Source organism: Trachurus trachurus (assembly GCF_905171665.1).
Source record: "Trachurus trachurus genome assembly, chromosome: 9".
Lineage (NCBI taxonomy): Eukaryota > Metazoa > Chordata > Actinopteri > Carangiformes > Carangidae > Trachurus > Trachurus trachurus.
Window position 1 is genome coordinate 6,705,221 of NC_139895.1, and position 14,147 is coordinate 6,719,367.

At 40.3% G+C, this 14,147-nt stretch overlaps 1 protein-coding gene across 1 annotated transcript in view; it reads left to right on the forward strand.

Annotated features, from left to right (window-relative positions):
• wdfy3 (WD repeat and FYVE domain containing 3) overlaps positions 1 to 14,147 on the forward strand; it is a 178,009-nt gene that overhangs the window by 58,844 nt on the left and 105,018 nt on the right. Inside the window, exons 9-11 of the mRNA XM_083979941.1 lie at positions 2,033 to 2,509; positions 4,586 to 4,696; positions 8,177 to 8,370. Of these exons, the coding sequence (XP_083836067.1) occupies positions 2,033 to 2,509; positions 4,586 to 4,696; positions 8,177 to 8,370 (782 nt within the window). The remainder of the gene's footprint in view (positions 1 to 2,032; positions 2,510 to 4,585; positions 4,697 to 8,176; positions 8,371 to 14,147) is intronic.

Below are 14,147 nucleotides of genomic sequence, written 5' to 3' on the forward strand. Positions count from 1 at the left end.
TGTTACATCTCAAAACAAATATTTGTGTATTTCTAGTGTTTGTTTCAAAATTTTGTTCAATGGGGGTCAGTGGTCAAATGTGTTTCAATTTATGGGTCCTTGATGTAAAAAAAAAAAAAAGTTTCTGAACCAAAATATAGGTAATTAATAATCAAACATCTCTGATCATTAGTCTAAATCAGTGTGTGTAAAGTGCAGCATGAATTTTCATCCTCATTCACTTTCCCTGTGTGTGGGTTGAGGAGGATGGAAATATTGTTGCTATGGTAACCTGTGGTTTCATGAGCTGTATCATGTGGAGATTAAACAATGCACACACATTATTGACTCACATGGCATTACATTATGTTATATTATACAACAAGTAGTTCCGACCAAGCAATCTGATTGGTCAATAAGACATTTAGAACGTGCTCAAATCAGCATTACAGCACGGCTGACTTATCACTGAAAATATTACTTCGCCATGTCATGTTGTTTACACATCTCCATGGCAACATGGACTTTTCCCCCTTTCATTTTATTACTCGTGAAAATAAATCACAAACTACATTGACCTCCTGTAGGTTTTTCCTGTCAGCTGCCAAAGTCACATTTATAGAACAATTATTTTATTTTATTTTTTGTTAATATATTGTAAACTTCCCCGTTACAGCCGAGAGGATTGTCTCCCTCCCATGTGTGTAACGTTACAAAGTCGGAGAGACACTCGTTGTGATCGCGGTGAATATGTTTTTTAAAATATGGCCTGGAGCTGAATATTTCATTGGATAAAACGGAGGTGATTACCTGTATGTTTCTCTCTCTCCCTCTCTCTCGCTTGTGCCGTTTGGGCTTTTAAATAGTCTGGAGTAATCGTTTGGCTTTCTCTATCAGCTGTGTCGGCGACACGGCGCTATAACTTCATTTACATGCAGAGTTTGCGGTTGTAGAAGCTAAGTTACATATGTGAAAAGAAAAAAACGGCATCTTTGTTATAACTTGGGCGAGTTTGTGCAGTGTTGATTTAGTTCGGGAAAGTCCGAGACCGCGTTAAAACATGAACGTCAGCTCAGAGTTCACTCATCTGGGACTAGAAAATCATTTCTGTTGCTAGGTCGTTACTAAGGTTCGGACTATTTGCTGTAGAGGTGAACTAGGTTCCATTACACATAGGAGTCTACTGACGTGACTGATTGTGTTTCAGTTATTAGTCAGACCCCAATTATTTCCATGGAAACGGGAAGCACACTTGCAAAAAACTTTAAATTTTGAGAGCAAAATGTCCATCAACATGAATATTTATTTAATGATACGCTTTATTTAGTTGGTAATTGTTGTATAATCGCAATATTACCCTCGAGGGTGTGCTTAAACGTAATTTGAGCACTTCGGTGATGCTTGCGGACCTCGGCGCAAGCGCCTCGGTCCTGACCGCATCACCGTCGTGCTCAAATGACGTTAAAGCACACCCTCTCGGGTAATATTGCTTAATTATATAACTGTATATTATATTATGTTATGTTATATTATATTATATACATAAATTACTTGTTATTATATGAAGTCTTGAATCCAGCTCCAGATTTCTTCCCGTTAACGTTTTGCTGAGTCATATTTGCTGTGTCATGGTGCTGCACTGTCTTATTTCTTGTCAAAATGTCTCATTTCTAGTCAAAACTAAACTCTTTCCACTTAAAATAAGACTCATCACCTAAAAATTAACGTGTTTTTAGATCATTTTCATTTGTTTCAAACTAATTTTCATTTGAAATAAGTAGAAAAATCTGCCAGTGAAAGCAAGTTTTTTGTGCTTGTAATAAGAAAGAAAAACTTGATCCACTGTCAGATTTTTCTACTTATTTCAAGTGAAAATCTGCTTGAAAGAAGTAAAAAGTGTCTAAAAACAAGCTACTTTTTATGTCATGAGTCTTATTTTAAGTAGAATGAGATTTGTTTTGACTAGAAATGACCTTTTGACTAGAAAAAGACAAATATTCTTGGTAAGATTTTGAGTTTTTGATGTGGTTTCCCCCCTCCCTCCCCTCCCCAGGCCACACGGTGCGTAACATCCAGGCCTTCGCGGTGCTGCAGAACGCCTTCCTCCGGGCCAAGACCAGCCGGCTGGCGTGCATGCTGCTGGACGCCATCGGGAACATCTACGCGGCCGAGCCGGCCAACTACTTCATCCTGGAGTCGCAGCACACGCTGTCGCAGTTTGCCGATCGCGTGGCCAAGCTGCCCGAGGCGCAGGCCAAGTACTTCGAGCTGCTGGAGTTCGTCGTCTTCAGCCTCAACTACGTGCCGTGCAAGGAGCTGTTCAGCGTCAGCGTGCTGCTCAAGTCCAGCACGTCGCACGCCTGCAGCATCACGGCCGTGCGCACGCTGCTGAAGCTGGCGCGCCACGACGCCGTGTTCAGCGACGTGCTGCGCGAGGTCGGCCTGCTGGAGGTGCTGGTCAACCTGCTGCACAAGTACGCCGCGCTGCTCAAAGACCCGGCCACGCAGCAGCCGCACAACAACGACCAAGGTCTGTGTATTGGTTTGTTCATTTTAGACACTGTTTAGACATCCTGGGGTCCACAGTTAAATGGATAGTTCACTCAAAATTGAAATTTCACTCATTATCTCCTCCCCCTCATGTGGACTAAGGGCTGGGAGAAGTTTCAGAGTCCTCCGTGGCTTCTCTGAGTTACAGGGGGTCTCGGCGTAGCAGTGCATGTCCATATGACGGTTGCAAATGGATACCAACTGTCTTCGTAACAAAAAGACACACCAAAAAACATCCAAAAACCTCCATGCTGCTCGTATGTAATGTCCGTCTTGTATTTAAGCCCCAAAATGCGAAATTGTTCCGAAAAAAATTAAATAAGTCTATATTTCAAGCTTGTTTGTAGCGGAAGCTCCTCTTCCTGGTTCGTCCAAATCTCGCGTGATTCCGTGAAGAGGAGCTTCGAGAAGCTTCCGCTGCAAACAAGCTTGAAATATAGACTTATTTAATTTTTTTCGGAACAATTTTGCATTTCGGGGCTTCAATACAAGACGGACATTACATACGAGCAGCATGGAGGTATCTGGATGTTTTTTGGTGTGTCTTTTTGTTATGAAGACAGTTGGTATCCATTTGCAACCGTTATAATGGACATGCACTGCTACACCGAGACCCCCTGTAACTCAGAGAAGCCACGGAGGACTCTGAAACTTCTCCCAGCCCTTAGTCCACATGAGGGGGAGGAGATAATGAGTGAAATTTGAATTTTGAGTGAACTATTCTTTTAAATAATGGTTAAAAAGTTCATACACCCTGAAAATCCCTCTGAATATACACATATACATATATATTAATGTACACATACTTGCATACATGCTCAGATATTTAACAAAGACAGTGATCCTGAACCAAACAAGTAACAACCACAAACAACGCACCAAACGAAACTAGGAAAGTAAAAACAAAAAAGGAAATAAATGAAGCAGACTACAGACTGACTGTTCAGCAACTAATAACAGAAAAAAAAGATTGAGTGTTTCCTGTCGAGCTGCATCTCCTTAGTTTTATCTGAAGCTCTTATTTTGGTGAGAGTCAGAACAGGAAGCAGCAGCAGGACTTTAGAGAAATGACCAAATATAGAAAAACTGAAATATAACATGTTAAATTCAAGCACAACTGTATTAACGCACTGCTGTCTTCTTCTTCTTTATTTCACTCTGAAGTAAACAACAGGTATCCCAGAATGCATTTCACACAAACAGGCAGCAACTTTATGAATCTAGAATTTAAAAAAAGTAAAAAGCTACAGTATTCACTAATAATTAAATTTCAATTTCAATTTATTTAAAGTGTAAAATCACCATAGACACATGGTCACAAACACTTTACAGTCAATTAAAAAAGAAAAAGAAAGAAAAGACAATTAGAAGACAAGCAGTACATTTTTACTTTTACTTTAAATATCAAATAATAACTGTTTATGCATCACTGGTACAGTTTTTAGTTTGTTTAGAGAGGCAACATCTGTTTGAACATCTGTTACAACGACTTCAGGGACATCAGGACAGTAGAGAGTCAGTGACAGGAGCCTCCACCTCATCGCCTGCCGCAATGCATCATGGGATTGTATAATTTAACCAGTATTCTCACAAAATGTACAAATGACTTCTTTAAATTCTTGCCAATCTAATCTAATTACAGCCAGATGTTTCTCATGGATAATAAATAAATATCTTGTACTGTTCACACACCAATCAGTTAATCCTGTAGATCAGTAAATTCTTACAAAAACAACATCAAACCCTGTAGAGACTCTGTAATAAAACCTTCAAAACTGAAACCTGAAATCCACTGATGTGAGTCACAGCCAGATTATAAACCTATTAAAACCTCAAAGAAAAAGAAAATCTTCAAATTTATGAAACACCAGAAAATTAAATTACGTTTTGTGTTTTGTTTTGTTTTGTTTTCGTTTTATTGTTATTGAGTTAAAGTGCTCCTCATTCAAAATGTTTGCGGTGCTCATACTTTATTATGTCATTAGTGCTGTTTCACCTTCTGCTTGTGCCTGTAATGCAACAGTATAATGCAATAAGCTGCGTTTCCTCTGTGCAGCCGACTGTAAGAACAACACGGTAGCGGAGGAGCAGAAGCAGCTGGCCTGGCTGGTGATGGAGACGCTGACGGTGCTGCTGCACGGCTCCAACACCACCAACACCAACGCAGGTACAGCAACTAACAACACACTTACTCAGTCAGAGTGAAATACTGTAACTAAAGGAACTAGGGAGTAGCTGACATGAACCCAACTCAGTATTTTCTTTTAAATCAATTTTAAAACACACTTTTTTACTCAAAAATCTAGTTTAAATATTTCACATTTGTACAGATTTCTTATTTGTGTTTTTATTTTTTGTGTTAGTCTGCATGTTTTTGTTGTGAATTATGTCATTTCTTACAAAAAAATCTAACCTTAACCCTCAAACATGCATTTAAACTTTTACCTTGTTTGATTTTGGGCTCATGAATAAAATAAAACATAAAAACACACACATAAAGAGACAGGATTGGTGATTTTCTAAAATGTTCCTTAAAGGGATAGTTCAACATTTTGGCAAATTGGCCCATTGCCATAATCCCTGTAGTCATTAGCAGTAGGTTCGTTAACCTTTAATTGTCGGTGCAAGCTGTTTTTAGAACGGCGGAGCAGAGCCGTGAGCTGCTCAGAGCTACGCTACGGAGGCTCATGGGATTTCTTGGTTTCCCTCATCAAACTCATCAAATACACAATCCAACAACTCCAAAACGCTCTGGTGGACAAGTTGTGAGCTGCACATTCACCACGCTATGAGATAATAACACAACGTTACCAGACAGAGTTGTTTTTGAGGCAAATTCATGCAAAACCGCTGATGCGCGTTGCCTTCAGGGACAGTTTTTCATCAAGCAGTCTCTGCATTTACCTCAAATTGCCAAAATGTTGAACTATCCCTTTTAATATGAGTTTTTACATCCAAGCAGACGATATATATTTTTTAATCTCATAAGACAATAATAACACACTCATTACAGATTAATCCAGGGTTAAGAGACACAACCAGACCTCACGTCCCTTAATAATTAACTTTAAGGCACCATTTTCTTATCTTGTAGCTTCGTAGCTAAAGTTTTAATTAACAAGAACAAGCTGCTTCACTCTGTAATGTCCACACCGAGGAGCATCTGAAAAAGTTTTTAACGAGCCTTAAAGGTACATTGTGTAGGAATTACTCGCATCTAGCGTTGCGGTTGTATATCCCAAGCAACTCAATTGTATTTTTCATGCTGCATTCACGTGAAATTGGGCAGACGACAGACGGACGACAGCCGCTGCATGTATCGGCATAAACAAGCCTCTATGTAAACAATACACGTGACAATATGTTGTCATGGCAATGTCGTATTGTTTACCTGACCCACGTTTTACCGGCTTTATCTCGACTTCTGTGACTAAAATGACATCTGGTTTGTTACCGACGACGGCCGTCCGCCCGACTGCAGGTGAATGCAGCATCAGTCAGTGTAACGCTCCGTTCCTCCTATCTGACTCTTATGGTTAGTGAATCAGTTAAAGTGAGTTTAACCTCAGTGACCAAAGTAGGAAAACTGCCAAATGAGTGAGTTTATGGTTATAAATGAGGAAAAACAAACCTTTTAAAATCATTATTTCCTTTATTTTATTATACTGCAAGTGAATGCAGCATCAAAACCTGTATGTCCCGCCACGTCTTCTTCCCTGTTTGTGATGTATTTGTTGTAGCAGCGTCGCAGCGCCATCCACAGACGGTGTTTACAAAAAAAAAACAACCTTTTAGAACGATCGTACGTTTGTAGAAATCTCCGTTACCGAAGTTTTCTACTGTGTTGCACAAACTCAAATCACACATGGTTGTGTTGAAGAAGAAGCCTCGTTCGTTGACGCTGTGCCGGATGTTTGGCCGGATCAGGATCAGGATCAGTGGCGGGGCGGCAGCGTTAACCGGTTCCTCTGATGACATAGAAACTGTTTAATTGTTTGTTTGACCTTTAACGCCACGTGTGTGTGTGTGTGTGTGTTGTGATTTCATCTGAAGACTCTGAACGCTTCCCGACTGTTTCTGACGTGTCCTTGAGCCAAACACACTGATCCTCCTCCTCCTCCTCTTCCCACCTGTTCCCAATTTCCCTCCAGGGATCAATAAAGTGTCTTATTACATTTAGTTAAACCTCCCTCTCCCCGTGTGTGTGTGTGTGTGTGTCTCAGTCAGCTGTAGCGATGTGATGAGTCACAGCGACGTCCAACAGGCTGCGTTCGCTGACAGCTCACAGCTCTCCTCGACCTTGGCACTGACTGCTGTGTTTCTGTGTGTTTCTGTGTGTGTGTGTGGTATTTGCTGCACTCGACACACACACACTGATCAGATATTTTACATTTGACGCTCGAGGCTCCACGCCGCCGCCTCGTCTTCATCTGAAGAGACTCGCAAAAACCAAAGAAGTGTCACTGAGATCTTCAAGTGTCCACAGGAGAAGGATCTAAAAGAAGAATCCACGTCACGTGTCGGAGCAGCGCGGGCGGGAATCAAACCTAAACGTTGTCATCGTCTTCATTGTACAAGCACAGTGAGCAGCAGCAGCAGCAGCAGCTCCACACTCTGTAATCATCAGAGGTGGAAATCTGTGACCTTGGACTGAAACAGCAGAGCAGCAACATTTTAATTCTGCGCTCTAATGTAAAGTAAAACCTCCAAACACCAAACACTTACTCTCCTCAGCTCCAGTTCACAACCAGAGGAACAGACGACGACTATGACGATGTCAAATCACTTCAGTGTTTGTTGGGAAATCGCATTTTCTCGTCGTAAAAGTTTGTCTAGAGGTCGAAGGGACTAAAAAACCAGAAGACGAGACTAGAGAGTTAACATTTAAAGTTTTATCCATATGTATCATTAGCTATGAGAATCTACAGGTGCATCAACTCATCTCAATACATTAGAATATCATGTAAAAGTTTATTTATGTCAGTAATTCAATTCAAAAAGTCAAACTACTACATTATATAGATCCATTACAGCACACGCAGAATTACTATATATTTTGTGTCTTTATTTATTTAATGTCTTTTAATTGTTGACCTGTACAGAGCACTGTTGTTATCAAAATAGTAATGCTAACAGCAGCTAACAGCGGCTAAGTTCCATGTTTTTGCTGTTTGTGAGTTATATTAATCGTCCATTTTCCGATTTTACTGTTTGTTTTTCAACTCAGAGGCGACGTCATTCTGAGCTCCAACTTCAAACACACACTTACACATCACTTTTCACATTCACACACCGATGACACAGCAGGGACGGGTGTGTGTTCAGTGTCTTCAGCCCAAAGGAAACTTCAACATGTGGACTGGAGGAGCCGGGGATCGAACTCGCTCTGCCTCCTGAGCCACTGCCACACACAATAATAATAGATACAATTAATGATAATTAATAATAATAATAAAAACAGTCCCAAACCCTCCGTGCTACTTCAGGGCGCCTCGTTATTCTCAGTGCAGGAAAATCTGTGAACTTGAGACTTTGAGAGTTTGGATCTGACTGAAGAGGCCAATCAACGTTAATGTGGTGTTTTGTTTCTAATGGATTCTGACCCTTGTTTCTCTCTCTGTGTCTCTCTCTGTCTTGTACCTTGCAGCTCTCTTCAGAGAGTTCGGCGGCGCTCGCTGCGTCCACAACATCGTGAAGTACCGTCAGTGTCGGGAACACGCGCTGCTCATCATCCAGCAGCTGGTGCTGTCGCCCAGCGGAGACGACGACATGGGGACGCTGCTCGGCCTCATGCACTCGGCTCCGTCCAGCGAGCTGCAGCTCAAGACCGACATACTGAGGGTAACGACACACACACAGTTTAAAAATGACAAAAAACTATATATATCATATTATTTATACTATGATATACATATAGTTTGTTTGATTTTGCAATTGAAACTTTGCTCTCTGTTATTTGTGACTAAAATTGTGTCCATCCATCAATTTATGTGCAAATGTAGAATTCATACTTCATAATTACTGCCTATTTTCACTCAAAAATTAGGTATAATTTTATGCAAATGGAGACAATGATGTCATATATTTAAAAAAACAAGTTGAAAAATAGTTTTAATTAGTTGTAGTGAAGGTGAAACACAGAATTTGGTGATATTTTTATTCCTCATGCTTCATATCAGTTTTACTCTCTGTATCTTCGCAGTAAATCTAGATGAATAATATATTAAACAGTTGCACAGGTTTTTTTTTGGTTTTGTGCACAAACACCTTGACGTATAAGAGCACCAACTAAACCTCCAGTGTCAGAGAGGAAGAGAAAGTCTGCAACGTCCAGATGAATAGACTTTTGAAGCTGCAACTGCTTCAAACCAGTGTTAGCTATAAACTTCATACACAAACAATATTCATCCTGAAGGAAATGTGTAAAGGAAATAAAATAAGAGGAAAATATATAATAAAATATATCCTACAATGTCTAATACAATACAAATATACAATACTAATGCACAGAGGAACAGCATATATATATATATATATATATATATATATATATATATATATATACACACACATAGACACACATTCACACAGGGAGGATGAGAGGATGGCAGCTCGTTTTCCGAAGCATAATTGCATTTCCAAACTCACTCTCTCTCTCTCTCTCTCCCCCCGGCCGATCAGACGAGGTAATTCTCACGCCTTGTGAAGCTCCGGCTGGATTAACCCGTCAGCATTTTGCTCCTATTCCACTAATCAGGGATTTTAATTATTACCCTCAATAAAATAATTTTAAAAAAACTGAAAGCTGCACACACAGTAAGACCTTGTATCAAATCCAGTTTAACAGTGAAATAATTTAGCGCTGAGTTTATTTGGCGCTGACAGTAACACACTGTGGACGCACAAATACATTCTGAGAGTGAACATTTAACCCTGTGATCTCTCATGGAGGGGTAATCTTCACCAGCTCGGAGCCTGGTGGTCGTTTCCCAGCCGGCGTGGACGACAGGATGTCTTCAACTTCCTGTGACCGGTGTTAAAGCAACACGGCGCCGTGCTGAGAGCGACAGAGTTGTAGAGCAGCAGGAAACAGCTGCTGCTCCAGTGGTGCAACAAATCACTGTTTTTACTTCTCCTGTTTCGACCCACATTACAAAACTGGGTTAAAATCCTCGGTCAGGGGTTTAACTTTATGTGCAGTACAGGACTGATAGGCTACTGTCTGTTTAATGGAAATGTGGAGGTTTATTATTTGTTATATGACTCAATTTGTCCAATTAGCACAATAGATTCATGTTTTACTTCACTTTTAGCATCGTAAACTGACACTAAATTCACTTAAATCATAAAAAACCCAACATATTTTCCTCTCATCCTGACTGGAGTCTTGTTTTCCAGTGAAGTTGGACTTTGTATTTTGTATTTTGGTTTTATTCACCTCTGTGATTCTGCAGATTTGATTGGAACAAGTCCAGACTGTGATGAATTAGAGATATTGCTATAAATATTCTTCTCTTTTCAGTCAATTATGCACCGAGAGAAGTGAACTCTACCAATCTTTATATTCTCTATTGAAATACTGATAATGCAGCATCCTGAAACCTGTGTTTCTAGATGCTGTGTTATCAGTATTTCAACAGAGATAAAAGAAGATAAAACATATATTCTGTGAAAGAAATAAAAACCTTTCCTATCATCCAGATTTGTCCTAAAACTCAAACGTCAGGAGGAAATTCAGCTCGGCCACACACCTGATGAGATTCAGCGACTGTTGCCGTCGTAGTAATAAAAAAAAAAGGGGGGAAAGAGAGGACGAGTTTAGAGCTTTCAAGTTAAAAGTTGCAAATTTATTTTTAAGAAATGTGTTGTTTTTTTAATGCCCAGGAAGGAGACATGTCTCTACACTTGGTTGGACAGATGATGCTCCTCCAAACTTCACAATCACCAAATGAATCAGACTTGGTTTCTATTGCAGTTTTCTTTTCTTGCTTTATGTAAGAAAAACTCTCCAACCCTCCTGCCACCACCTCCCAGCCCCAAATACAACATGAAACAAAAAACAGGGGATATGTTTTAAAAAGCAGGAACTGAACTGAGGAAACGCTATTGTGATGTTGTTATGAGGAAACACCAGCGGTAGGTAATAGTGTCTGAAATAAAAAAAAAGTGTAGAAAACAAGAAAATAGATCAGAATCGACCCTAACACCACAAATGTCATGTTTTAACCAGAACATTTTAGAATTTTGTGAAAAAAAAAAGTTTTATTTTATTTAAATAAAGGTTCCTGACAAAGTCAAAAAAGCCCTGATGCTATAAACTAATTTATGTATTTTATGCTTTTATGCATTAAAAACCTAAAAACGGATCACTGGTGACTCGAAAAACACAAGACCTGAAATTTTCTCTCTACTAGGGATGTCACGATTACTTGTTTTCACAATTAATCACGGTATTTAAACGCCACAATTAATTAATCGTAAAGATTCCTAAATACCGTCACTTTCTGAAAAAGATGATGTTGGAACGATATCGGCAGATGTGGCGCCAAAATAAAGGAAAATGCACAGATACTGGTCCATTTATCTAAAGTAACACTGGATTAGTAGGAAGTTAAATGTCAGCGTGTCATTTGTATTGTGAAAAAAACGATTAAAATAAACTTAAAGCCCCAGTATGTAGGAATTCCCCCCATCTAGCGGTGCGGTTGCATATTTGAACGTATTCTTGATGTTGCATTCACGTGAAATGGGGCAGACGTCAGACAGACAACAGACGCTGCATGTAACAGGATAAACAAGCGTCTATGTAAACAAGTGGTCCACCAGCACGAGGCAAAACAATACAGGCGTGACAACATGTTGTCATGGTGATGTCGTATTGTTTTACCGTCTTTCTCTCGTGGAGTAAAATGGCGATGCAACATGGCCGCCTCGGTTCGGTGCGTCGCCCACTTAGCCTATGTATTTGTAACGACTTGTAACAACTCATTCTAAGGTACCAGAAAGCTTTCATTTGTATGCGGCTGTGATTCGACTTCAGTGAAATACGTATTTATTAAAGACATATTTGATTTTTGTTAATAAAAAGCCAAATAAGTTACATAGCCTACTGGGGCTTTAAACATTTGATATAGATGACAATTAATGACTTAAATATTTCAAACACTTCCCCCAGTGGATTAATAACTGGTCCTATAGACCGAATCGCCTTGTTGTTTACAACTACTTCCGGGTAGAAAACCAGCACGTAATTTGAATGAGATCAATAGTAACGAACGAGAGTTTAGCTATATCATATTTTTCACGCCCTATCAACGTTTAGACAAATCTGAAATGATTGAAGAAACATTACTATTTCTGTGTGTGTGTGTTTTGTGTTGCTATGTGTTGTATTTATTCAGTTTGGGGGAATCACAGTGTCAAGAAAGCATCAGTGGCTGCAGCTGACGGACAGCTAACAGTAGCTAAGCTAACAGTAGCTAAGCTAACGGCGGTAGCTAAGCTAACGGCAGCAGCTAAGCTAACGGCGGTAGCTAAGCTAACATCAGGACGTCAGCTGTTAAAACCCTCCCGTTGTCGGACACGACACAAAACTACTCCAGTTAGCTCAGTCATGTTGGAACTAAGATATCTGCTGGAGAAAATATTTTTTCATGGACCGTTTATTGAGTCACTGAGTTATTAAAGTTCAACAGGTAGCTAACCGTTAGCCCGGCTAATCTCTGATAACCATGACTAATTAAAAAATGTGCACACATAAATAGTAATGTTTGTCCAATCATTGGTTTTATAAACTTTCCAAACATCAGATAAGTCTAAATGGCGATATAGTGACATGAAAAATTAGATAGGCTATAGTGAAACTCTCGTCCGTCACTATTGTTCAAATGCTGGTTTTCTACCCGGAAGTAGTTGTAAACAACAAGGTGATTCGTCCTATAGGCTAATTGTATCATGAAAATCTATAATCGTGACGTCCCTACTCTACTCTCTACACTTTCCCTAATGTGTTGGTAGTTTCTTCCAGACTGGATGCTGCAGGTTGTGACATGATTGATTATATTGGTTCTTCTCAGGTCTCTGTGTCAGAACCGGGACCAGTTTCTGCCTCTGTGATTAAAGCAGCTGATTAACGAGTTCCCCGGTGGCTCCGAGCTGTCGACTCACTGACACTTCTCCTCTTCTCTCCGCCGCCGCCGCCGTCGTCGTTCACCAGCTTCGTCTCGTTTCCTCCTCGTTTACAGCGGCGGCTAATTAAACTCTCGCCCTGTCACAGTCGCTCTCTGCTCTCGGGCTGTTTTTTTTTCTTCCTCCCAGGTCCCTAAACTCACATCTAGGTCACGGTTTGATGTTTCAGTTTAAGGAACTTGCAAATGCGAAATGTAAAAACTTGTAGAAAAAATTGAGAAAAGAAAAAAAAAAGAAAAATCCCCCAGAGGCTCTTGAATATGAAGAACGAGAGAAAAACGAGTTGATGAATGGGAGACGTGACTGAATGAGGTGGTGAAAAATGACAAACTAAACACGGGAGAGAAGAGAAGAGAAGAGAAGAGGAGAGGAGAGGAGAGAAGAGAAGAGAAGAGAAGAGTGAAACAAAGTGATGCAGCGGAAAGTGAAACAGGAAGTTTGACGTCTGGAGAATGAACGATGAGACATCTGACGCCTCCGGGAAAAATACAAATCTTTTACTTTCACTAAATGTGTTTTCTCTTCTTCTCCTTCTTTTCCTCCTCCTCCTCCTTCTTCCTCTTCTTTTTCTTCTCCTCCTCCTCCTTTTTCTTTTCTTCTTCTCCTCCTCCTTCTCCTTCTTCCTCTCCTCCTCCTAATCCTTCTTCTCCTCCTTCTCCTTGTTTTCCTCCTTTTTCTTCTCCTTCTTCTTGCTCTCCCCCTTTTTCTACTTCTTATTCTTCTTTTTCTGCTCCTCTGCCTCTTTCTTCTCCTTTTTCTTCTTTTTCTGCTCCTCCTCTTTCTTCTCTGTCTCCTTTTTCTTTTTTCTCTTCTCCTCCTTCTTTTTCTCCTCCTCCTCTTTCTTCTCCTTTTTTTCTTCTCTTCCTCCTTATTTTTCCTCTCCTCCTCCTTATTGTTTTCCTCCTTGTTTTTCTTCTCCTTCTTCTTGCTCCCTCCTTTTTCTACTTCTTATTCTTCTTTTTCTGCTCCTCTGCCTCTTTCTTCTCCTTTTTCTTTTTTCTCTTCTCCTTCTTTTTCTCATCCTCCTCTTTCTACTCCTCCTCTTCCTCCTTCTCCTCCTCCTCTTTCTCCTCCTCCTCTTCCTCCTCTCTCCTCCTCCTCCTCCTCCTCCTCCTCTCTCCTCTTTCTTCTTCCTTGTTTCCCTCCTTGTTTTTCTTCTCTTTCTTCTCCTTCTTGCCCTCCCCCTTTTTCTACTTTTTATTCTTCTTTTTCTGCTCCTCCTCCTCTTTCTTCTCCTTCTTCTTTTTTTCTCTTCTCCTCCTCCTCCTTCTTCTTTTTGTTCTTTTTTCCTTCTCCTCCCTCCTCTTCCTCCTCTCTCCTCTCTCCTCCTCCTCCTCCTCCTCTCTCCTCCTTCCTCCTCCTCCTCCTCCTCTTCCTCCTTCTCCTCCTTCTTCTACTTCTTCTTCTCCTCCTCCTTCTTTTTCCTCTCC